We start from the raw sequence: 24,930 nt of genomic DNA, 5'->3' as shown, positions 1-24,930 counted from the left end.
ATGCTTTATTCTGTTACGTAAGTCATTTAGTAGGCCAAGGTGCTTTGAAACCTCTGAGACATTTTTATATTATATTCTGGGTCAGGAAAAATTGTATTAAACAGTTTCATCCCGGAGATCAGACCTTTGGTAGACGGCATTGGGTGAAAAACAGCTTACAGAGTTGTTCCTTACTCCACCAGCACCATGTGATGCTTTTGCTTCTAAAAGAGATTACCTCAAATTACATTGCTGTTGTTTTAACAACATAGACTTGCTAAGTTCGTAATTAAAGTCGTCTACTTGACATTTTGTCCTCTATATTTTTGTCTGTGCCTTGTAAATAATGTTCAGTGACAATGCAGACCTTTGTATGTCACCCTAAAAACTTTTCTGGTAAGATGCTGTCGATCTTTCCCCACAAATGCTGGAACTGGAGTCTCTCTCTCTCCTCAGTTTCTGTTGCAGGATCTTCTTCATTCGTAGACTGTAAAGTAGGTATTCTTCTTTAAAATCTCTGCACAAGATAGCGAGTCTAATTTTGGCGAAAGAGCGTCATCTTGTGGTAACTTTTGGGAATGACTCATAGTCTATGGAAGTTGAGGTGTCTGATGCGTTGGTTTTGGATTTGTTTGATAAATGCTCTTTGCAGAATCCTTTTTGCACAGATTTATTTAAATCATCTATATATTAAAGAGTCCAGGAGGAAAGTAGCCTACATCCTGAATGTGGCACAGCGGATGAGTCACACTCTGAAACCTAAGTGGACTGAAAATGAGATTTAAACATTTTATACAAAACCCCTTAAGGGGCAAAACAAAGTTAGATTATTTGGTTGAACAAAGTATAAAAGTCAAATATTTACGTGTAATGACTGTATCTGGAGCTCGATGCGTTCATTATTTTGTGCTCTGAAGTTTCTGAAAGATGTTATTTAAACCATGTAGCCTAAATCCCCAAAACACCTGCTAGCATAAACAGAAAATCTAGACCAAAACAGATGTGGGCCAGTTCTGCTTCATGTGTTTTGTTCATGGCTGACATGCGGCGTTGCTATGGCTTGATTGCGGCCTAAATCTGGCAAACGGGAGCGGACCGCCCAAGTGCCATCATTCCACGCGGGTAGTGGGCCAGATGAAAGTGTAAAGTATGGGCCGGATCTGGGCCAGAGCAATTTTGCTATCTGGGCCAGATGTGGGCCAGTTCTGCTTCACACGTTTTGTTCATGGCTGACATGCGGCGTTGTTATGGCTTGATTGTGGCCTAAATCTGACAAACGGGAGTGGACCGCCCAAGTGCCATCATTCCACGCGGGTAGTGGGCCAGATGAAAGTGTTAAGTGTGGGTCGGATCTGGGCCAGAGCAATTTTGCTATATGGGCCAGATGTGGGCCAGTTCTGCTTCATGCATTTTGTTCATGGCTGACATGTGGCGTTGCTATGGCTTGATTGCGGCCTAAATCTGGCAAACGGGAGCGGACCGCCCAAGTGCCATCATTCCACGCGGGTAGTGGGCCAGATGAAAGTGTAAAGTGTGGGCCGGATCTGGGCCAGAGCAATTTTGCTATCTGGGCCAGATGTGGGCCAGTTCTGCTTCACACGTTTTGTTCATGGCTGACATGCGGCGTTGTTATGGCTTGATTGTGGCCTAAATCTGACAAACGGGAGTGGACCGCCCAAGTGCCATCATTCCACGCGGGTAGTGGGCCAGATGAAAGTGTTAAGTGTGGGTCGGATCTGGGCCAGAGCAATTTTGCTATATGGGCCAGATGTGGGCCAGTTCTGCTTCATGCATTTTGTTCATGGCTGACATGTGGCGTTGCTATGGCTTGATTGCGGCCTAAATCTGGCAAACGGGAGCGGACCGCCCAAGTGCCATCATTCCACGCGGGTAGTGGGCCAGATGAAAGTGTAAAGTGTGGGCCGTATCTGGGCCAGAGCAATTTTGCTATCTGGGTATGATCAATTATTTTTAACAACAAAAGCCACCACACCTTTAAATTCGCAAGATCACATGGGTGTCAGTGACTTTAAACGCTCATGGTAACAGGCGCAATAACACGATAAAGGCAGTTGTCGATGGACGCTAAATAGAGCGCCAAGATTACATAACCAAAGTTTCTTTAAGATTCATATTATTTTGAGGCTAAATGAAAATACCATTCTCCATTCTATTCCAGTTTATTGTTACAATCTCCCACTATATTTAATTAAAACTTAAATTGAAAATTAAATTGGCATCCTTGTCGTGGAGAGCTGTGTCTTATTTCGTTAAATTTCGAAGGCTGCGTCCTACGGAGGACACATCCTTTGCAGGAGGCAGTATACGGAGTGTCCTCAAACAGAATTAAACGAGACGTCCTTCCTAGGACACACAGGCAGGAAGTATCACGTTGCTATGCCAACACGCTCAACCTCGTTGCGCTCTCAAGCCAGTTATATGAATGAAAATTATTGATATCTTGAAAATGACTATGAAATGTTTCTTGTCTTAACAGCAATGTACTGTTCTAAAGTTTAAAATGCACTAAAAAGTAATCCTGTTTACCACAACTATCTGTTTGAGGTAATAGAGCTTAAAAAACAACAACCAAAAAAGCCATTTTTCATATAATATAAAAAAAAATATGACGGTTGTTAACGGAGACGCAAAGAATTGTGGGTTATCTCCAGCCGTGAAGGCTACACCTCATGCACACTCCGAATTCCTGTGAAAGAAGGACGCATTCGAAGGTCGCACTACTCACTTTTTTGAAATGAGACCGCCTTATGACGTATGCACCCTTCGAATGCGACCTCCGTAGGACACAGCCTTCTGAAATGAAACACAGCTGTTCCCTTACATTTGCAGCCTTGATGTAATCTTATCCTAGCCTAGAAATCTAGACACACCCTAGCAGCAGCAAATTTAATCTGCCCGCGAGTGTCGTCTAGCAACTCTCAATACTCTTCTGAGCTGTAATCGCCTAACTATTGCCGGGCCAATCACATAGTGTGTAGAGTCGGTGGGCGGGGCCATAAAGACGACGGCCGAGTTGCGTTTGCGTGCTTCTCTAGTGAACACAGAAACTGGCGAACGGCGGTCTTTTGAATCAGCTTTGACCGCGACTCGGGAAGACTTGGAGTTAAGCTTTTCTCTGAGAACAAACAAAGAACGGCACTGAAGTCATTCTTAAAAAGGGAAGATGGGTTCGGTGTTTTGCTGACCGGATACGGCGAATGTTTAATCTATCAACGAGCTCTGTTTCACCTTCATTGCTCTGGTTGGTTGTAGCGCTATCCTATCGCGTGCAGAGGGAGTTTGAAAGACAACCGTTTATCCCGCCCCTCGGATTGAGCCCTGTCAATGGTGAGTTTCCAGACCAAACATCTTGATGTGGGTCTGGCTTGTCAGGCTAATTTTATCCCACATATTTTGACAAACTTTTCTTATGTGAAATGTTTAAATGTTTGGTAATGTTAAGTAAAATCTAGCAATTTAAACTATATTTTATTTAGCATGCTAATATGGCCATTTTGATTAATAGGCCAGAATGCATAAAAAATCTGGGCTTTTAGCACATACTATTTGATATCTTGACTTGCGTTAATGTAACAAAGTAACCAATTAATTAAAAATCGAAAATTGTATTTTGGGGGGCTTTAAGTAATAGCTAGTCGAATATAAGAGCAACAGGGGTGAGAAAGAGGTCAAATGGAATGTAATTGATAGCCTATATGCTGAAGCCTATATGCCTAGCATTTTTTCTCACCTGGCTGATTCATTTAGCTTGAGATGATATAATGCAATTTTTAACACTAAAAAAACTTGATTTGTCTGACAGAACTGTAGGGATATAAAAGGCATCTGATTAGAGAGAACCCAGGTGCACGAGTGCAGGCATCCTGCTTGCAGTCATGCTGGGTGCTTCAACAAATGTGTGTTCTTGACCTTACAGCTATTCAATATTAGCACAGAATCTATTTTTATAGAATGCCAAGTCATTTTGCATTTCTAATTTTGGATACACTAACTGTACATGCTCTGAAATAGATTGTGAGGCACAAATTTCACAATGTAACATATGCTGTATCACATATTGTGTGCAAACGGAAAAGTAGAGAGTGATAGCTGAATGGACAGGTATGACTTAATGGCTTTCACAAAAGCTGATGGATTTTCCTATTTGGCAGAGCACTTACCTAATGGAGGGTTGAAAAGCTTCCTTATGGCAGTGCATTTACAAAGACGGGTGATGTTTGCTCTCACTCCAGCAGTGCGTCTAAAGACCGTAAAGACCTTGTTGGCTTAATAGCAACATGAGGTTTCACAAATATATATTTTATGAGAGCCAAACCACAGCAAGATCATTTTTATGTGCAAGTCTCACTTGGGCCATTAAGAATCATCTGTGAAAAATGCTGTAATTATATATATATATATATATATATATATATATATATATATATATATATATATATATATATATATATATATATATATATATATACACTCACCTAAATGATTATTAGAAACACCATACTAATACTGTGTTTGACCCCCTTTCGCCTTCAGAACTGCTTTAATTCTACGTGGCATTGATTCAACAAGGTGCTGAAAGCAATCTTTAGAAATGTTGGCCCATATTGATAGGATAGCATCTTGCAGTTGATGGAGATTTGTAGGATGCACATCCAGGGCACAAAGCTCCCGTTCCACAACATCCCAAAGATGCTCTATTGGGTTGAGATCTGGTGACTGTGGGGGCCATTTTAGTAAAGTGAACTCATTGTCATGTTCAAGAAACCAATTTGAAATGATTAGAGCTTTGTGACATGGTGCATTATCCTGCTGGAAGTAGCCATCAGAGGGTGGGTTCATTGTGGTCATAAAGGGATGGACATGGTCAGAAACAATGCTCGGGTAGGCCGTGGCATTTAAACAATGCTCAATTGGCACTAAGGGGCCTAAAGTGTGCCAAGAAAACATCCCCTACACCATTACACCACCACCAACAGCCTGCACAGTGGTAACAAGGCATGATGGATCCATGTTCTCATTCTGTTTACGCCAAATTCTGACTCTGAATCGAGACTCATCAGATCAGACAACATTGTTTTGGCCTTCAACTGTCCAATTTTGGTGAGCTTGTGCAAATTGTACCCTCTTTTCCCTATTTGTAGTGGAGATGAGTGGTACCCGGTGGTGTCTTCTGCTGTTGTAGCGCATCCGCCACCTCAGTTGTAACAAGTTGTTATTTCAGTCAAAGTTGCTCTTCTATCAGCTTGACTAAGTCGGACCGTTCTCCTCTGACCTCTAGAATCAACAAGGCATTTTCGCCCACAGGACTGCTGCATACTGGATATTTTTCCCTTTTCACAACATTCTTTGTAAACCCTAGAAATGGTTGTGCGTGAAAATCCCAGTAACTGAGCAGATTGTAAAATACTCAGACCGGCCCATCTGGCACCAACAACCATGCCACACTCAAAATTGCTTAAATCACCTTTCTTGCCCATTCTGACATTCAGTTTGGAGTTCAGGGGATTGTCTTGGCCAGGACCACACCCCTAAATGTAGAAGGTGGCACTAGCAATGCCAAGGTCTTAGGTTCGATCCCCAGGGAAAGCAAGAACTGACAAAAATTTAAAAAATGTGTACCTTAAAATGCAATGTAAGTCACTTTGGATAGAAGTGTCTGCCAAATGCATAAATGTAAATGTAAATGCATTGAAGCAACTGCCATATGATTGGTTGATTAGATAATTGCATTATGAGAAATAGAACAGGTGTTCCTAATAATCCTTTAGGTGAATATATATATATATATATATATATATATATATATATATATATATATATATATATATATATATATATATATATATATATATATATATATATATGCTGTTGTCTGAGGTCATCTAATGACATTTGCATAGTTTTTACAATCAAAACCGTTTTGAGCCTCTCTCATGAAACACTCGGTTTAAACTTGAAAGTAAACACCCACTGCTATGACTGAATAAGCTTTGCATATTATAATGGGCTCCGTCTCCCCTGTGAGTATGAGGAATTGCTTTGATAAAAAAAATTCCGCCAATAAACCCGCCAATAGCGTGCCAGGTAAGCATAAGCCAGTTTGTGATTGGTTTCAATTTGTAAGCTGGATCTTCATTGAAAATAAAGTTCAACCATGCATTCATATTATTAGAATCTGAAGGAAGCTTTTGCAGTGACTGTGTTCTTTCACAACCAGGCACAGCACAATATCTTGCTATCTTCGGCATGTTTATTTCTCGGTTGTGCAATCTGTTTAGCTCTACAAAGGCCCATGTTATTTAAGTTATTTCTTGCACAAGTCGGTGGACGGGATCTACAGAATCAGGCATACTTCTTCTCAGAGGTGTCAAAAGTACTCGCATTCATTACTCAAGTGGAAGTATAGATACTAGGGTTTAAAAATACTTCTGTAGAAGTTAAAGTATGAACTCAAGCTTTTTACTTAAGTAAAAGTGTAAAAGTGCTGGTTTCAAAAGTACTTAAAGTATAAAGGTAAAAGTAATGTAAGGAAAAAAATGCCAAGAGACAAACTTCCACACCACAGGGGCCTATAGTGCACTACCCCACCTCCTCAAAAACAATTTTCTAAAGGCCATAATGACTATAATGGTATATTAAAATTTGGGATGCACTGGCTACCTGTTTCAGCCGCATATATACCCATTGAAAATGAATGCATTTTAGTAAGCTACAATGGAAATATACCATATGGGTACTGCTGAGCATTAACATGTTTCCTGAAGCGGAAGATATGATGACTAGTTGCCTATTGAATTTTTGTACCATTACATTTAGCCTAATGGTAATGGTATGGTACAAAAATTCAAACTTCAGAGGCATGTTATCAATAACCTTTATTGGAATGTAAATGTAGGCTACATGTGTGATCAGTGTTGCCAGATTGGGTAGACGATTTAGAGTTTTGCCCGAATCTGACGGACCCTGACTTTTTTTCGCCCCTAGGGCCAGGCTTCGGGCCCATTTTCACCTCATACCCAATGTCGGCCGCTGACTGCTTGATTGTCACTTAAAAAAAATACAAAACTTAAATATAACAAACAAAAAATATATCCAAACATTTTTCTAAATTAACTTAATAAAGAAACTAAACGAAATATAACTACTTGGACATTAAAAACAAAGCTGAACTATTTTAATGACTGCAGGAGTATGTCATACTCATAAGGAGGATTCAAAAAAGAAACTAAACGGACTCCAGTCAGACTCGGGCCAGGCGAGCCTAGAATTGAGGCCTATAGGCATATATATATGCAGGGCTCAAAGCTCACCAACCAAAACTTTAACTGCCAAAATAATGGGATGATATTTTATTGAATAAGCCATCTTTAGGTGCAAACAGTGCCCAATATAAGAGATCAGAAAAAGCACATAATTAACAGGCATTTTACACGTTAATAACACACCACTGCCAAAATGCGCAATTCATTGATACTGTACATAATAAATAAATAACAACAATGAAATAACAACAATGCGCTTAGCTTTGCTCTGACAAAACTACAGTAGCCTACCCTTGTGAAGTTCATAGAACACGCACTTATCCCAGTCAAAACAGATTCATCATTGATTCAAACCTCTTTCAGCAGCTGTTGGGGTTGCTGGTTGCAGATCTCCTGAGTTTGTAAATTATGATGGACAGGAATCATGATTATATTTATAAAGAGTCTTCGAGTCACAGGTGTAATCCACGTTTGAGAGTTGGTTCACTCTCCCACTCCTTACTGTAGAAACAGCTTGTATATACTGTATGTATGCCACTTTAGCATAGTGATGACTTGAATATACATCTACGACGAATTATCGCGCTAAAAACCTGGCTGTCATAAAAGACCGCATCTGCCTGCTGATCGCTCATTGACTGAAAGTGCGTGCTCGTCCGCTGGAACCCGCCCAATCTGGCAACATTGTGTGTGATTTGTGTATTTGTACTTCGTTACTTGACACCTCTGTTATTCTTCTGTTGAGGCAGCGTTTCACCACACTCTGATGTCACACCTGGGCACATTCTAAGACTGAGCATGTGCTGGGCCTGGTGTCAATAAAAGCTTTTCTTTGACTAATAACAAAGTTTTCGGCTCTGAAACTTACAGGATATTCTTGTGAGTTCATATCTCACAACAAACTATATGTAAATAAACTTTTTTTTAAACTTTTTTTTATATAGCAAAGGCTGGATGAAAAGTTGATTTCCTTAATTCATGACTGTCAGGGTTCTGCCCTGGCAGCTCTGTCTGTTTTGTCTTTGTTTAATGTTTCTATGTTTGTGTTGTGTCTTAGTACTTGGATCTGTCTCTCTCTGTGTTTGTCATGTGTTCCTCTTGTCCTACCTCCTTGTTTGCCGTTACCACGCCCCCTTGTTTAGTCTGGTCTAGTCCTCGTTTCACTAATTGTGCTCACCTGTTCCTCATGTGCTCTGGTCCCTTTATATTGTGCTACCTTCCCTCATGTCTTGGCTGGTTCGTTGTGTATGTTTGTGAGCGTTTGCTTGTGCGTACATGTCTCTAGCTCCTTGTCTAGCCTAGTCTAGCCTAGTCTAGCCTAGTCTAGCCTTTTCTAGTTTGTGTCTCCTGTTTTTCTAGCTTTGCATTTATTTTCAGTTTTTTCTTTGTTCCTGAGTTTTTGAGTCTAGTGTAGTTTCTGTCTTTATTTTGCTCATTCTTCTCCAGGTTTAATTTTGGCATTTCTCTTTAGCCTTATTGTTTAGTTTTCTTGGTTTCGATAGCTTACATATTTATTTTTCCTGTTTTCCACTTTTATTTCTCAGTTCAGTCTTTTTATAGAGATTGGTTTTGTTTTATTTTTCCTTGTTTTCTAGCTCCAGTTATTATTTTAGTTTTTGTTTAATTTAGTCATAGTTCTTAGTTTGTCTGTTGTTTCTTGTTGTCTTGTCTAGTGTCTTGTGTGTGTGTGTGTGTCCTGTGTTTTCTGTCCTAAGTTTTTCCCTGGCCGCTGTCTCCACTGCCTCTCAGCCAAGAAGGGAGCTGATTCTGTGAGACCCTCAAGCCCCTGGTTCCTGCCTGGATTGGTCCACCATCGCCCTGCCTGGTGTTGCCTCACTAGCTGTCGTCAAGTTCATTAGCTGCCTGGACTGGTCTCAGTGGTCATCCTCCCCTGCCTGTCGTCGTGGTGTCTGTCCCCTGCCCTGGTGTTTGGACTGTCACTCATCCACTACCCTCTTGTGTCTTGTTGATCTGTCTTTTTAATAAACTGTCCTTTTGTTCACTCTGCATCTGGGTCCTCCACTTCCTGATCCTTGACAGAACGAACCAGCCAAGATCGGACCCAGCAGAATGAGCTTCCGTATCGTTCCTCCTGCGACTGCTCAAGAGAGGTTGGCACTCCAGCAGGGTGTGGCCTCTCTTCGCCAACAGGGCCGAGAAGTGCGGTCCTTCGCCCAGTTCTTCTGGACAATGGCTAAGGGCCTTGAGTATGATGATGCAGCCCTCAAGGATGCCTTCAACATCTGTCTGGATGACCCCCTACCACAGTGGGAGATGGAACAACTTAGGATCCTGGATTTTTGGAACTTCTCCAATTACTTGCATCACCGCAGGGATTGGCAGATCCTGACACCACCCGAGCCAGTCGAGCCCGCACCTGTCAGTCCAGAGACCGTCGAGCCCGCACCTGTCAGTCCAGAGACCGTCGAGCCCGCAGCGGCCAGTCCAGAGACCGTCGAGCCCGCAGCGGCCAGTCCAGAGACCGTCGAGCCCGCAGCGGCCAGTCCAGAGACCGTCGAGCCCGCAGCGGCCAGTCCAGAGACCGTCGAGCCCGCAGCGGCCAGTCCAGAGACCGTCGAGCCCGCAGCGGCCAGTCCAGAGACCGTCGAGCCCGCAGCGGCCAGTCCAGAGACCGTCGAGCCCGCAGCGGCCAGTCCAGAGACCGTCGAGCCCGCAGCGGCCAGTCCAGAGACCGTCGAGCCCGCAGGGGCCAGTCCAGAGCCAGTCGACTACAAATTGTCATGCCCTCGAAAGCGGAAGAAGAGGAGAGCCCATGCCTGCAAGTCAGCTGCCATTCTAGATGCCCCTCATCTGTTGGTCCAGGAGGGCCGGAATCAAGCGGCTCCAGCCCCTGAGCGCAGTCCAGTGTCGGCTCCAGCCCCTGAGCGCAGTCCAGTGTCGGCTCCAGCCCCTGAGCGCAGTCCCGTGTCGGCTCCAGCCCCTGAGCGCAGTCCCGTGTCGGCTCCAGCCCCTGAGCGCAGTCCCGTGTCGGCTCCAGCCCCTGAGCGCAGTCCCGTGTCGGCTCCAGCCCCTGAGCGCAGTCCCGTGTCGGCTCCAGCCCCTGAGCGCAGTCCCGTGTCGGCTCCAGCCCCTGAGCGCAGTCCCGTGTCGGCTCCAGCCCCTGAGCGCAGTCCCGTGTCGGCTCCAGCCCCTGAGCGCAGTCCCGTGTCGGCTCCAGCCCCTGAGCGCAGTCCCGTGTCGGCTCCAGCCCCTGAGCGCAGTCCCGTGTCGGCTCCAGCCCCTGAGCGCAGTCCCGTGTCGGCTCCAGCCCCTGAGCGCAGTCCCGTGTCGGCTCCAGCCCCTGAGCGCAGTCCCGTGTCGGCTCCAGCCCCTGAGCGCAGTCCCGTGTCGGCTCCAGCCCCTGAGCGCAGTCCCGTGTCGGCTCCAGCCCCTGAGCGCAGTCCCGTGTCGGCTCCAGCCCCTGAGCGCAGTCCCGTGTCGGCTCCAGCCCCTGAGCGCAGTCCCGTGTCGGCTCCAGCCCCTGAGCGCAGTCCCGTGTCGGCTCCAGCCCCTGAGCGCAGTCCCGTGTCGGCTCCAGCCCCTGAGCGCAGTCCCGTGTCGGCTCCAGCCCCTGAGCGCAGTCCCGTGTCGGCTCCAGCCCCTGAGCGCAGTCCCGTGTCGGCTCCAGCCCCTGAGCGCAGTCCCGTGTCGGCTCCAGCCCCTGAGCGCAGTCCCGTGTCGGCTCCAGCCCCTGAGCGCAGTCCCGTGTCGGCTCCAGCCCCTGAGCGCAGTCCCGTGTCGGCTCCAGCCCCTGAGCGCAGTCCCGTGTCGGCTCCAGCCCCTGAGCGCAGTCCCGTGTCGGCTCCAGCCCCTGAGCGCAGTCCCGTGTCGGCTCCAGCCCCTGAGCGCAGTCCCGTGTCGGCTCCAGCCCCTGAGCGCAGTCCCGTGTCGGCTCCAGCCCCTGAGCGCAGTCCCGTGTCGGCTCCAGCCCCTGAGCGCAGTCCCGTGTCGGCTCCAGCCCCTGAGCGCAGTCCCGTGTCGGCTCCAGCCCCTGAGCGCAGTCCCGTGTCGGCTCCAGCCCCTGAGCGCAGTCCCGTGTCGGCTCCAGCCCCTGAGCGCAGTCCCGTGTCGGCTCCAGCCCCTGAGCGCAGTCCCGTGTCGGCTCCAGCCCCTGAGCGCAGTCCCGTGTCGGCTCCAGCCCCTGAGCGCAGTCCCGTGTCGGCTCCAGCCCCTGAGCGCAGTCCCGTGTCGGCTCCAGCCCCTGAGCGCAGTCCCGTGTCGGCTCCAGCCCCTGAGCGCAGTCCCGTGTCGGCTCCAGCCCCTGAGCGCAGTCCCGTGTCGGCTCCAGCCCCTGAGCGCAGTCCCGTGTCGGCTCCAGCCCCTGAGCGCAGTCCCGTGTCGGCTCCAGCCCCTGAGCGCAGTCCCGTGTCGGCTCCAGCCCCTGAGCGCAGTCCCGTGTCGGCTCCAGCCCCTGAGCGCAGTCCCGTGTCGGCTCCAGCCCCTGAGCGCAGTCCCGTGTCGGCTCCAGCCCCTGAGCGCAGTCCCGTGTCGGCTCCAGCCCCTGAGCGCAGTCCCGTGTCGGCTCCAGCCCCTGAGCGCAGTCCCGTGTCGGCTCCAGCCCCTGAGCGCAGTCCCGTGTCGGCTCCAGCCCCTGAGCGCAGTCCCGTGTCGGCTCCAGCCCCTGAGCGCAGTCCCGTGTCGGCTCCAGCCCCTGAGCGCAGTCCCGTGTCGGCTCCAGCCCCTGAGCGCAGTCCCGTGTCGGCTCCAGCCCCTGAGCGCAGTCCCGTGTCGGCTCCAGCCCCTGAGCGCAGTCCCGTGTCGGCTCCAGCCCCTGAGCGCAGTCCCGTGTCGGCTCCAGCCCCTGAGCGCAGTCCCGTGTCGGCTCCAGCCCCTGAGCGCAGTCCCGTGTCGGCTCCAGCCCCTGAGCGCAGTCCCGTGTCGGCTCCAGCCCCTGAGCGCAGTCCCGTGTCGGCTCCAGCCCCTGAGCGCAGTCCCGTGTCGGCTCCAGCCCCTGAGCGCAGTCCCGTGTCGGCTCCAGCCCCTGAGCGCAGTCCCGTGTCGGCTCCAGCCCCTGAGCGCAGTCCCGTGTCGGCTCCAGCCCCTGAGCGCAGTCCCGTGTCGGCTCCAGCCCCTGAGCGCAGTCCCGTGGCTCCATCTCCTGTTCCTAACCCAGTGAGGGCTTCACCTTCTGTCCCAGAGCCCGCTTCAGAGGAGGCCGTCCCAGAGCCCGCTTCAGAGGAGGCCGTCCAGAGCCCACCAGTCAAGCCCAGGAAGGTGTCCCCGAGTCAGTCCCTGAGCCCGCCAGTCAAGCCCAGGAGGGCGCTCCCGAGTCAGTCCCTGAGCCCGCCAGTCAAGCCCAGGAGGGCGCTCCCGAGTCAGTCCCTGAGCCCGCCAGTCAAGCCCAGGAGGGCGCTCCCGAGTCAGTCCCTGAGCCCGCCAGTCAAGCCCAGGAGGGCGCTCCCGAGTCAGTCCCTGAGCACGCCAGTCAAGCCCAGGAGGGTGCTCCCGAGTCAAGTCCAGTATCTGTCCCTGAACTTCTGGAGGATATCTCTGCAGTTCCAGAAGGTGTCTCTAAGTCTGTCCCAGTAATCATGTCCAGTCAGAGGTCCCCACCATTGAAAAGGCCCCATGCCTTTGTTGGTCGTGTGCCTAATACCCCTCCCATCCCACCCTCCCTGTTTCCTGGTCCTTGTGGGGTCCCTAGGTCGACACCCCCCTGGTCAGCCCCTAACCACTCCCCTAGATTAATTTCCTCCCCAGTTCTGCCTCCCATGTTTCCTGTCTGCCCTGGTACTCCTAGTTTTGTTCCCCGCCCACCCTCCCAAGTGTTACCGCCTTTGTTTCCCTTGCCTAGTTTGGACGCCAGGGGGCGTCCATTGGGGGGAGGGTACTGTCAGGGTTCTGCCCTGGCAGCTCTGTCTGTTTTGTCTTTGTTTAATGTTTCTATGTTTGTGTTGTGTCTTAGTACTTGGATCTGTCTCTCTCTGTGTTTGTCATGTGTTCCTCTTGTCCTACCTCCTTGTTTGCCGTTACCACGCCCCCTTGTTTAGTCTGGTCTAGTCCTCGTTTCACTAATTGTGCTCACCTGTTCCTCATGTGCTCTGGTCCCTTTATATTGTGCTACCTTCCCTCATGTCTTGGCTGGTTCGTTGTGTATGTTTGTGAGCGTTTGCTTGTGCGTACATGTCTCTAGCTCCTTGTCTAGCCTAGTCTAGCCTTTTCTAGTTTGTGTCTCCTGTTTTTCTAGCTTTGCATTTATTTTCAGTTTTTTCTTTGTTTTTGAGTCTAGTGTAGTTTCTGTCTTTATGTTGCTCATTCTTCTCCAGGTTTAATTTTGGCATTTCTCTTTAGCCTTATTGTTTAGTTTTCTTGGTTTCGATAGCTTACATTTTTATTTTTCCTGTTTTCCACTTTTATTTCTCAGTTCAGTCTTTTTATAGAGATTGGTTTTGTTTTATTTTTCCTTGTTTTCTAGCTCCAGTTATTATTTTAGTTTTTGTTTAATTTAGTCATAGTTCTTAGTTTGTCTGTTGTTTCTTGTTGTCTTGTCTAGTGTCTTGTGTGTGTGTGTGTGTGTGTGTGTGTCCTGTGTTTTCTGTCCTAAGTTTTTCCCTGGCCGCTGTCTCCACTGCCTCTCAGCCAAGAAGGGAGCTGATTCTGTGAGACCCTCAAGCCCCTGGTTCCTGCCTGGATTGGTCCACCATCGCCCTGCCTGGTGTTGCCTCACGAGCTGTCGTCAAGTTCATTGGCTGCCTGGACTGGTCTCAGTGGTCATCCTCCCCTGCCTGTCGTCGTGGTGTCTGTCCCCTGCCCTGGTGTTTGGACTGTCACTCATCCACTACCCTCTTGTGTCTTGTTGATCTGTCTTTTTAATAAACTGTCCTTTTGTTCACTCTGCATCTGGGTCCTCCACTTCCTGATCCTTGACAATGACCCCTTTAATGTCTTGGTCTTTGGAAACTAGATCTGCTTCACAAACGGATTTGCGGACATGCTACTGCCAAAAGATTCACAGACATGCTGACATGCCCAGGGTTAATCCTGGTGCATGACAATGCCTGACTTCATGTGGCTATAATGTGTAGGCAGTTTTTAGATGACAAAATCATTGATACCACTGACTGGCCCTCACATTCCCCAGACCTGGGAACCTCAGGGACATTATGTATCGGAGCATCCGAAGGCACCAAGTAGCAGCACAGACTGTCCAGGGGCTCACATGCAGGGCGATCCAGGTCTGGGAGGAGATCCCCTAGGACACCATCCACCATCTCATCAGAAGAATTCCCAGACGTTGTTGTGAGTGCATACAGACACATGGGGGCTATACAGACTACTGACTTACATTATGAATTGCTGTGATGAACTTGGATGAGTTGGACCAGCCTGTAGCATTAGTTTTTTACATTGATTTTTGGATGATTTTGAATCCAGCCCGAGGTGTGTGGATGATTTTGGTTTCTATTGATGTTCAACGTCAACATCGTTCTGGGCTCAGGGCGGCAGAGAGAAAATGGCGGAAATCTAAACTCTTCTGACCTTACCTTGTATCAGTCTCTTCTCTCTTCTTTTTATACAAATGTCTCCACTGCTAAAACAACATACTACCACAACAAAATTAACAATTTCTCTGACTCTCGGACACTGTTCAAAAGATTCTCCTCTCTTCTTTGTTCTCCTCCTCCCCCTCCTTCATCAACTCTTACAGCTGATGACTTTGCATCCTTTTTCACAAACAAAACCTCCCTCATGAGAAACCAGTTCTCCTCACCACAAACTGACATGCACAACTCAACAACTAACATGCACATGCTCCCATCCTTCTCTCTGTTCTCTGAGCCAGAGATTTCTAAACTCATCCTTTACAATCACCCCACTACCTGTCCGCTTGATCCTATACCCTCTCTTCTCCTTCAGGCCATTTCTTCTTCAATCACTCCTGCACTCACTCACATTGTCAACACTTCTCTTCACACAGGGACCTTTCCCACAGCATTTAAGCAGGCTCGGGTAACCCCACTGCTTAAGAAACCCTCTCTGAATCCTGCACTTTTAGAAAACTACAGACCGGTATCACTTCTGCCTTTCATTGCAAAGACACTTGAGCGAGTTGTGTTCAATTAACTCTCTATGTTTCTTGAACAGAACAACCTCCTAGACAACAACCAACCCTGCTTCAAAAGCGGCCACTCGACTGCCCTACTCTCGGTTACTGAGGCACTGAGACTGGCAAAAGCAGCTTCCAAATCCTCAGTACTCATCTTGCTGGATCTGTCTGCTGCTTTTGACACAGTTAACCGCCAGATCCTCCTGTCAACTCTTAAGAAGACGGGGATCTCAGGAACTGCTTTCCAGTGGTTCAGGTCTTACCTCTCTGGTAGGTCCTACAGGGTGTCATGGAGAGGTGAAGTGTCTAAGTCACATCATCTAGCTACTGGAGTTCCCCAGGGTTCAGTGCTTGGACCACTTCTCTTCTCCATCTACATGTCATCATTAGGCTCTGTCATTCAGAAACATGGCTTCTCCTATCACTGCTATGCTGATGACACTCAACTCTACTTCTCATTTCAACCAGATGATCCTACAGTTTGTGTTTGTATCGCTGCCTGCCTGACAGACATTTCTGGCTGGAGGAAGGAGCATCACCTTCGACTTAATCTTGCAAAGACAGAATTACTTATTGTCTCATACAACCCATCACTTCATCAAAATTTCTCCATTCAGCTTGGTTCATCAACCATAACTCCATTAAGACAGCCAGCAACCTTGGAGTTGTGATTGATGACCAGTTAAACTTCATTGACCACATTACTGCAACAGCCCGGTCCTGCAGATTTTCCTTATACAGCATTAGAAAGATTAGACCTTTCCTATCAGAACAGGCCGCACAACTCCTGGTCCAAGCTCTTTTTCTTTTGAGACTGGACTATTGTAATGCTCTTAGCTGGCCTTCCAGCATGCACTATCAAACCCTTGCAGCTCATCCAGAATGCAGCGGCAAGGGTGGTCTTTAACGAGCCGAAGAAAGCACACATCACGCCTCTCTTCATTAGACTGCACTGACTGCCAATTGCCGCTCGCATCAAATTTAAGGCACTGGTGCTTTGGCACTGGCTCTGCACCAATATACCTAGACTCGCTTGTTCAGACTTACACACCCTCCAGAAGTTTGCGTTCTGCAAGTGACTGACGCCTCGTGGTACCATCCCAAAGTACCATACCTTTTCCTGAACCACCTGGTGAAATGACCTGCTGATGATCTCAATTCGTGCTGCCGAGTCTATAGCCATTTTCAAAATCATCTTAAGACACATTTTTTCCAACTGCACCTGACCAATAAAGACTAGCACTTAACTGTCCAATTACATTTTCTATTTGTTTGTTTTGAAAAAAAAATTGTGTGTACTGTGCTTGATTAACTGAGACTTCTTACAGCACTTGCAGGTTGTTGCCCTTATTTGTTCTGTTGCTTCTATTGCTCTCCCCTTTTTGTAAGTTGCTTTGGATAAAAGCATCTGCTAAATGATTAAATGTAATGTAAATGTATTGACCATTGTCACATAATTTTGTTCAAATTATAGAATGTATATAAATTAAGATTTTCAAATGGATCGGACTTGTTTGTTCAGCACATCTCACAGATGCTCAATTGGACTGAGATCTGGGGAATTTGGAGGCCAAGTCAATGCCTCAAACTTGTTGTGCTCCTCAAACTATTTCTGAACCATTTTTACTGTGTGGCAGGGTGCTTTATCTTGCTGAAAGAGGCCACAGGGAATACCGTTTCCATGAAAGACTGTTGATGGTCAGCAACAATGCTTAGGTAGGTGGTACATGTCTAAGTAACGTTGATGGCAGGACACAAGGTTTCTAAGCAGAACATTGTTTAAATGTTCCAGCTTGCCTTCTTCCCATAGAGCATCCTGATGCCATGTGTTCCCCAGGTAAGCAACGCACATTTACCTGACTGTCCACGTGGTGTAAAAGAAAATGTGATTTATCAGACCAGGCCACCTTCATTCATTGCTCCATGGTCTAGTTCTGATGCTCACGTGTCCATTATTGGCACTTTCGGCAGTGGAAAGGGAACAGCATGGGCACCCAGACTGGTGTGCGGCTATACAGCCCCATACGTAACAAACTTCAATGCACTCTGTATTCTGACACCTTCCTATCAGAACCAGTGTTAACTTATTGAGCAGTTTGAGCTACATAATTTGTCTGTTTGATCGGACCAAACAGGCCAGCCTTTGCTTCCTCCATGTTCTTGAAAGGCTTTCCAAAAGAGTTAGGAATGTGTTTATGGAAATTTTTGACCATTCTTCTAAAAGTGAATTTGTGCGGTCAGGCCCTGATGTTGAAACGAGAAGGCCTGGTCAGGTTCCTCCACACAAAACTCACTCATCCATGTCTTTATGGTCCTTGCTTTGTACACTGGTGTGCAGTCATGTTGGAACAGGAAGGGGCCATACCCAAACTGTTCCCAAAGTTTTATATACATTTTCCAAAATGTACTGGTATGCTGAAGCATTAAGAGTTCCTTTCACTGGAAGTATAAGGGGCCAAACCCAACCCCTGAAAAAAACGAAAAGGAAAAAACAACAACCATAATCTCCCTCCACTAAACTTTACACTTAGTACAATGCAGTCAGACAAGTACCGTTCTCCTGGAAACTTCCAATCCCAGACTCGTCAATCGGATTGCCAGACAGAGAAACGTGATTCGTCACTCCAGAGAACACGTCTCCACTGCCCTAGAGTCCAGTGGCACCGTGCACTGCTTTACACCACTGCATCCAATGCTTTGCATTGCACTTGGTGATGTAAGGTTTGGATGCAGCTGCTCAGCAATTGAAACCCATTCCATGATGCTCTCTACATACTGTTCTTGAGCAAATCTGAAGGCCACACAAAGTTTTGAGGTCTGTAGCTACTGAGTCTGCAGAAAGTTGGCAACTTCTGATAACTGTGCGCCTCAGCATGCACTGACCCCGCTCTCTGATTTTATGTGGCCTACCGCTTGCTGTTTTTTCCCAATTTCTTCCATTTTGTTTTAATACCACTAACAGTTCACCATGGAATATTTAGTAGTGAGGAAATTTCATGACTTATCAACACATTCTCACACCCAACTCGTCACATATGGACGCTTGACCAGGACCCCTTGTCGTCACTTTTCAAAGAACTGGGCGTACCTTTATCGTCAATTTTCGATGCGCTGGGTGCTCCATTCATTTCAATGAGAAACCTTTGGCGTCATACACAGACGCACTGGGAATGGGAATATTATCGTCATTGTGAATTTATTTTTTGATTTATTTATTGAAATTATTTATTGGTTTATAATTTTGCCCTTATGACATGTTGGAATGTGCTTCTCAATTAAATCAGCAAGCATAATTTCATTTACATTTATTTTATTTACGCTATTTAGACACTTTTAACATAATTTCATTTACATTTTTTTTATTTACGCTATTTAGACACATTTTAACATGTAACCCAACCCCACCCCATCCCTAAACCTACCCATTTGTGTGAACATGAAATAAAACACAGGATATAACATACGACTGCATCCACGAGTTATTCAAAAAAGTTAAATAATCCAAGTTTTCCGAGGCCAAACGATTGATTTGCATGAAGAAAATCCCCAAAAGCGATCAGCATCTCCATCCGTCGAAGATCACGAACAAACACATCAAATTTCAAATATTGCGGCCCGTACTTCAGATTTCATAATTGCATTGGCTCTCATATGTCTTGTGACCAATTGCGTCATTACGTCAGCATTGATTGTAAAATGTCATTGGCTCTTGTGTGTCTTGTGACCGATCGTGTCATACTCAGGAGTCTTTTGAATTATTTGAATGAGATATGAATGAGTTCCTTCACGGGGCAGCGGGATCATCATTTCAGCGATTAAAACATCAAGATCAACTCTGTTCTTCACATGAAGACATCGTATGACTTCAGAAAACTTGGAATGCAACATGAGCTAATACTTTTATACTGTTTTGGTCAGATTTTGCAATAAATACTTGTGACTGTACATTTATTTGCCTGGTATGTGTTTTATATTGTTAAGATGTGGGTAGGTTTAGGGTAGGAGTTGAGTTAGTTGCTCCAAAATATAAAAGTAGCCTTTAAATATTAATAAAATCATGTCTGCTTTTACAAACGCAAAGAATTAAATGCGTCTGTGTATGACGCCAAAGGTTTCTCATTGAAATGAATGGAGCACCCAGCGCGTCGAAAATTGACGATAAAGGTACGCCCAGTTCGTTGAAAAGTGACGACAAGGGGTCCTGGTCAAGTGTCCATATGTGACGAGTTGGGTGTGAGAATGTGTTGGACTTATTGCACAGGTGGCAGCCAATCACGGTACCACGCTTGAATTCACTAAGCTCCTGAGAGTGACCCATTCTTTTAAAATGTTTGCAGAAGCAGTCTGCATTGATTGATGATTGATGAAGAATATGATACAGGGCAACAACTCAATGTATGATGAAGCCTTTATAATTCAGTTAGAATGTTCCTTGGGGCAAACATGTTTTAGTCTTATGGTGTTTTTACATCGGGCACATGTTTTGTGGTCCGCCTCAGAGCGTGATTGTTCCCACCGGCGGTTCTATGCGGGAATATACATATACATAAAGGCTCATTCTCGCTCGTATCTAAGTTAAATCATCAACACTATCATTCCACATGTGTTTTATTTAACTAAATACATTGTCATCTATTAAAACGCATGCCCAATTTACTTTCACATTAACATGAATTGCGGCACAGTTTGCGCCCAAGTTGCGCAACCAAACTCAGACCACCTCCTTCAGGCAGTCTTAAATTCGATACTCCTGAGGTCCGCATGACATCTTTCACGTTTCCAGTTTTTAAAGTGAACCGTGTCCCGTTTCGAACTAAGTGAAGTTAATAAACGTAATTTCGGAAGGAGTACGCCCATCTAATCTTTCAATTAATACCAAGGTATAAAACCAGCAGCTTACCTCTTCCCCTTTTTGGTTCCTGAAGCATCCCTCCTCCTCCCCTGCTCCTCCTTTTGTACACCACATTGGTGGTGGTTGAGGAGAGATCCCTGACACGATTGTAAAGCGCTTTGGGTGTACAGTAGTACATATGAAAGCGCTATATAAATGACTCATTCATTCATTATTTTATTCATTCAATTTGCCTGTTATGGGGGGGCAATCGGAGCTCGGGTAGAATATCCTCTCCGAGCCCCTCTATAGCAGACAGCAAGCCAAATCTGTTTACCACTTTCACTAAGATTATATGGGCACACAAACTCGTGAAACTGCCAGTGTAAAAACGCCCTCACATTAACATCATGATATCACACGAATAACGATAATATTATTGTGGTGTGACAGGCAGCGGGGTGAGGGACCGCGAGAGCGGGCCGGTGATTACTGTTGACGAGTGCCAGCTGCGTGGCACACCGGTCTCGTCTCGCGGCCATGTGACGGGAGCATAAAAGGAGAAGCAAGGGCTGCGGAAGATGAGAGAGGACCAGGCCTGGATTTATGTTATGTTTTGTTGTACGTGTTATTATGTGTTTGTGGGCAGTCGTCCGTGAGGGGCTGCCCGCGGTTTTACTTTACTTTCGTTTTGGTTATTTATGTTGAATTAAAGTTTTGAAACGTTTGCCGGTTCCCGCCTCCTTCCTTCCCATCTAAGATTCGTTACAATTATATATGATAAATTTATAAAAATAAAAAATAAAAAATATATATACAGCTCTAGAAAAAGATAAGAAACCACCTAACATTGATTCACATTTAATATTTTCAAGTAATTTACTTCATTCCTTCATTACTGTTTTAGTCAGTTTTTTTAATTTAATTTTTATATACATTCTTTATTATTGATTTTAGGCAGTTTCAGTTTCTTATTTAGAGTATAATTTCATTACAAATTATTTCATACTTTCATGTTAATAAAAACAAACATTAAAGGTATATTGTATTACTTATAATTTTTTTAATAATATTTCAAAATATTTATTTTGGAAGCTACTTTTTGTTATGTTTATTTGATTTTTTACACATTAATGGCTTGGGAGTAATTCCTCAGCCAAATTTGATGTGTGTGTGTGTGTGTGTGTGTGTGTGTGTGTGTGTGTGTGTGTGTGTGTGTGTGTGTGTGTGTGTGTGTGTGTGTGTGTATGTATGTATATATATATATATCTTTGAATTAACTGCCTGACACTGTGTTGATCCATGTAGAGTTTAGTTGAAAGGTGGAGAGCACTGATGATCTAGACCTGTTCTTGTAGCTGCCTGCGGGCTGGCACATTGAGCTGGACTGGAGGGAATCCCAAGAAAGACTGCTCTATTCCCCCTGGGGAATTATAAATGGAGTGGCATTCATCCATTCATTTCAGGCGAAGGGCCCCAGGCAACATTATGTTGCTTTGGTTTATCCCAGTATCATTGGTTATTGCCTTCTCCTTATGGTAGCTTCCACCCCTCCTCCTTGTGCTCTTCTGACAGTGGCTTAGCATCACTTGAAACAAAGACATGAAAATGACATATACATCAGTAATCTTGGCCACTGTATCCGGGTATAATTGTGCTCTAGTTTTCCTGACTGTGGAAAGAGAGTGGCAACTGATCCCCCAGGAGGCAATGAATGGAACTCAACAATGCAGGAATGCAAGCCAGTGTGTGTGTGTGTGTGTGTGTGTGTGTGTGTGTGTGTGTGTGTGTGTGTGTGTGTGTGTGTGTGTGTGTGTGTGTGTGTGTGTGTGTGTGTGTGTGTGAGCGCGCGCGCACACCAGACAGTGTGTGTTTTTGTTGGTGTGCATATGTCTGTGTTTGAGTGAACAACGGGAGCGAGATTTGGAAGCCGATTTCCAGTTCCTATAGCAACCATGATGTAAGCGGAGAGGGGCAACTGCGCCCCATTTCTCTCTATCTCTCCCCCTCACTCTCCCTTTCTCTCCCTCTCCCCCTCGGAAAACAGACAGCCCTGCACATAGGAAACCTGGGTGTAGAAGATAGGGAAGTCATCCTCATTCATACTGGAATATAAGGCATTTTACTTGTTTTTATTTTCTTTTTATGTTAGAGAAGATTTGCAGGCTGTTCAGTAACATGTACGTTTCAATCTTGGGAGAGAAAGGTCTGTTTGACATGTCTGCCAAGAAAATTATTTAGTGCCAGAGGCTGTGGCAATTGGTGTATGGCTGTTCTCAGATGAAGTCCCCGTTGAGAGCGCCTTTGTGAACTTTATTGGTTTGGGATTTTTTTGAAAAGGATAAAACTGTAAGTCATTTTAAAACTTTGTCATATGTGAAATATGTCATGTTTATAATACAATATATAAATTGTTCTGTGATGTTTTTCATTTTTAACTTTTTATATTTTATTATCATTATTTGATGTTATTATCTTGAGCAACTTCTAATCTTGGAACAAACTGATATAAAATTTGCAGTTAATTTAAATTGTTCACTCATTCCAACCTTGCTTGCCTGCAGCTTATGTATCATGATAACTCTAAAATAAATACTATTCCAGACATATTTCACACAAGTTGCTTTTAAAAAAGTTGATATGTTTAAACAAGCTTATTACAATCTCAGTATAGTTTTTAGTATATTTAGGGGATAATTCAGGGTGATTGGGGACACTTTTCTTGCTATTGAGATGACTTGGAAAAAGTGTCCCAGTCAACCTGAATACATTTCCAAATAATTTTGGGGATAATGAAACACTTGCTTAAATGATTTCTGACATTTGTTTATCCAAATTTGTAAAAGTTTATCATGTTGTGAGACTTGTCACCATGTGCTTTAAAATAAGAGCTCACAAGTAATTTTATTAATTGCTGCGAGAATGTTTAATCTTTTACTCTGTATTCTCTTTTAAGGGTAAGTCCCAGTCACCTCTAATGAGGTCTGCCCTTTCACTGTGCTCAGAGACCCCAGAAGCAGCGGCATGGAGAACCGGCGCTGCCAGCCCCCTAAACAGCCCAATGTCCAGGCCCAAGAGGCCTCGACTGGGCCCCAGTCCTCCATGCCTCAGTCCCCTTTACTGTCTGGAGCCTCCTCCCTCATCTCACTTACCCAGACAGAGGAGTTCTTTGACCTGATAGCCAGTTCCCAAAGCCGCAGACTGGATGACCAGAGAGCCAGTATAGGGGACCGCCTGGGCATCAGGATAGCACAGAACAATGTGGAACACTTGTGTGAGGCATGTAGTCCACGCGAACCTAGTGACGAGTTTTTCAACATGCTCATAAAGTATCAGGTAATGGTAGTAAATTGAAATTCAGTATCAGATGTAAGATTTACAAATGTGAATTTACACTTAAATTACATGAATTAATTTACATTAAAGAGTTCCTCTGTTTGCATGTTGTGAACTTTCTCACCTCTCCCCTCCTCCAGTCCTCCAGAATCAATGATCAGAGGTGCTCTTTGCCCCCAGCACCCGACCCAGATGAAGACTTCTTCAGCCTAATTCAGAGAGTGCAATCCAAACGCATGGATGAACAACGGGTTTCTTTTCAAACTGATGAGAAGGATGAAACAGACTTAAATCATAAGTCCAAAACCTCGGAGGGCTCAAGCTAGAGACTGTGGCACTTCTGATGCGACTTCCACAAAATTCTTCTGCAAACTCTGACTCTCTGGCTGCACATTTTTGTGAGATCTTCCGAGGCTGGGGTTAGTTGAGAGTAATATAGGTTTATTTTAATTAGTAGGATGTTGAAGTGTTTCATATTTTTGCAGTCATTTTACCCTGAGGTCACGGTGAGTCCAAATGTGGACTCAGGATGTGATTCAAAGGGAATGGAAACACTGACCGGTTTGTATGTTCCAATAATTGTTCTTTCACAAAAGTGTTTGTGCAGATTTCAAGTAAAACGACACCATGGAAAATGATTAACATACTGATGCTTTCCAAGGATAATATTACTAACTACTGTCACATAAACACAATATAGATCGGTGTGACAAACAACGGCAGCGCATCATAATCCTCAAGCAGGTGCGTGTTCATTTAACTCAAGTGGAAAGTGAGTTTCAACATACACTGAATATGAAGTTACTGATTTCCCAACAGATGGGAGCAATTGTATTCGGCATGGCACTGAAGTTACATGGCTCGTATCAGTTCATTTGGTGGTCTACTTCTGCTGATAAGTAATATAAGTAATATTAATAGTATAGGTTTCCGTCAGAGAATTTAAGACAGGCTAAATCCATCTTTAGCATTAAAAAGTCCATAGTCTGTGAAAAGTGGATAGACTTATTTCAAGGTGCATTGTTTAACATGGCTTTTTTTTCATTGGAATAAAAGTGATGTTTCAGTATGATTTCAGTACGTCTGTAATTGTTTTTTACTACAGCAAAAAGCATAATGAATTAAGGATCTCCTTCAAACAGTGTATAAATGACAAATTCTTAAACTCTTGTGTTTACAAAATTAAGAAATTATTTATAATCTGTGCCACATTCAGTTTATTTGAGCAGACATAAGATTGGTTTAACCTGTGTTTTGGGTGGGTTATTTTTCATTTGAAATTAAGGTCTTTTTTTAATATATACAGAGCCCTCATGAAAATTAATTTGTGGTAATGGTTTATTAATATATTTTATTAATTAGTTAAATTGTTCTGATACATGTTACAGGCACAATATGTAAAATGTGTTGTTTATCACTAGAACAATATATATAGTTGACTTTTACATTATCCC

General features: G+C 45.1%; 1 protein-coding gene across 3 annotated transcripts; it reads left to right on the top strand.

Annotated features, from left to right (window-relative positions):
- The first annotated feature begins 364 nt into the window (after positions 1-364).
- gpsm1a (G protein signaling modulator 1a) lies at positions 365-24,553 on the top strand. Of its 3 annotated transcripts, none has more exons than XM_067440011.1 (3): positions 365-473; positions 23,146-23,476; positions 23,617-24,553. In XM_067440011.1, the coding sequence occupies exons 2-3, from the start codon at positions 23,165-23,167 to the stop codon at positions 23,800-23,802; spliced, it is 498 nt and encodes a 165-aa protein (XP_067296112.1). In that variant the 5' UTR covers positions 365-473; positions 23,146-23,164; the 3' UTR covers positions 23,803-24,553. The 3 variants fall into 3 exon arrangements, with proteins under 3 accessions (XP_067296112.1, XP_067296111.1, XP_067296110.1); XM_067440010.1 differs by having other exon boundaries at positions 404-473; positions 23,097-23,476; XM_067440009.1 differs by lacking the exon at positions 365-473 and adding an exon at positions 22,158-22,489 and having other exon boundaries at positions 23,097-23,476.
- Positions 24,554-24,930: the final 377 nt, after the last annotated feature.

Source organism: Pseudorasbora parva, chromosome 3 (genome assembly GCF_024679245.1).
Source record: "Pseudorasbora parva isolate DD20220531a chromosome 3, ASM2467924v1, whole genome shotgun sequence".
NCBI classification, from domain to species: Eukaryota; Metazoa; Chordata; class Actinopteri; order Cypriniformes; family Gobionidae; genus Pseudorasbora; species Pseudorasbora parva.
The sequence above is the reverse complement of the archived record's forward strand: the minus strand, read 5'-3'. Positions and strand labels throughout refer to the sequence as shown.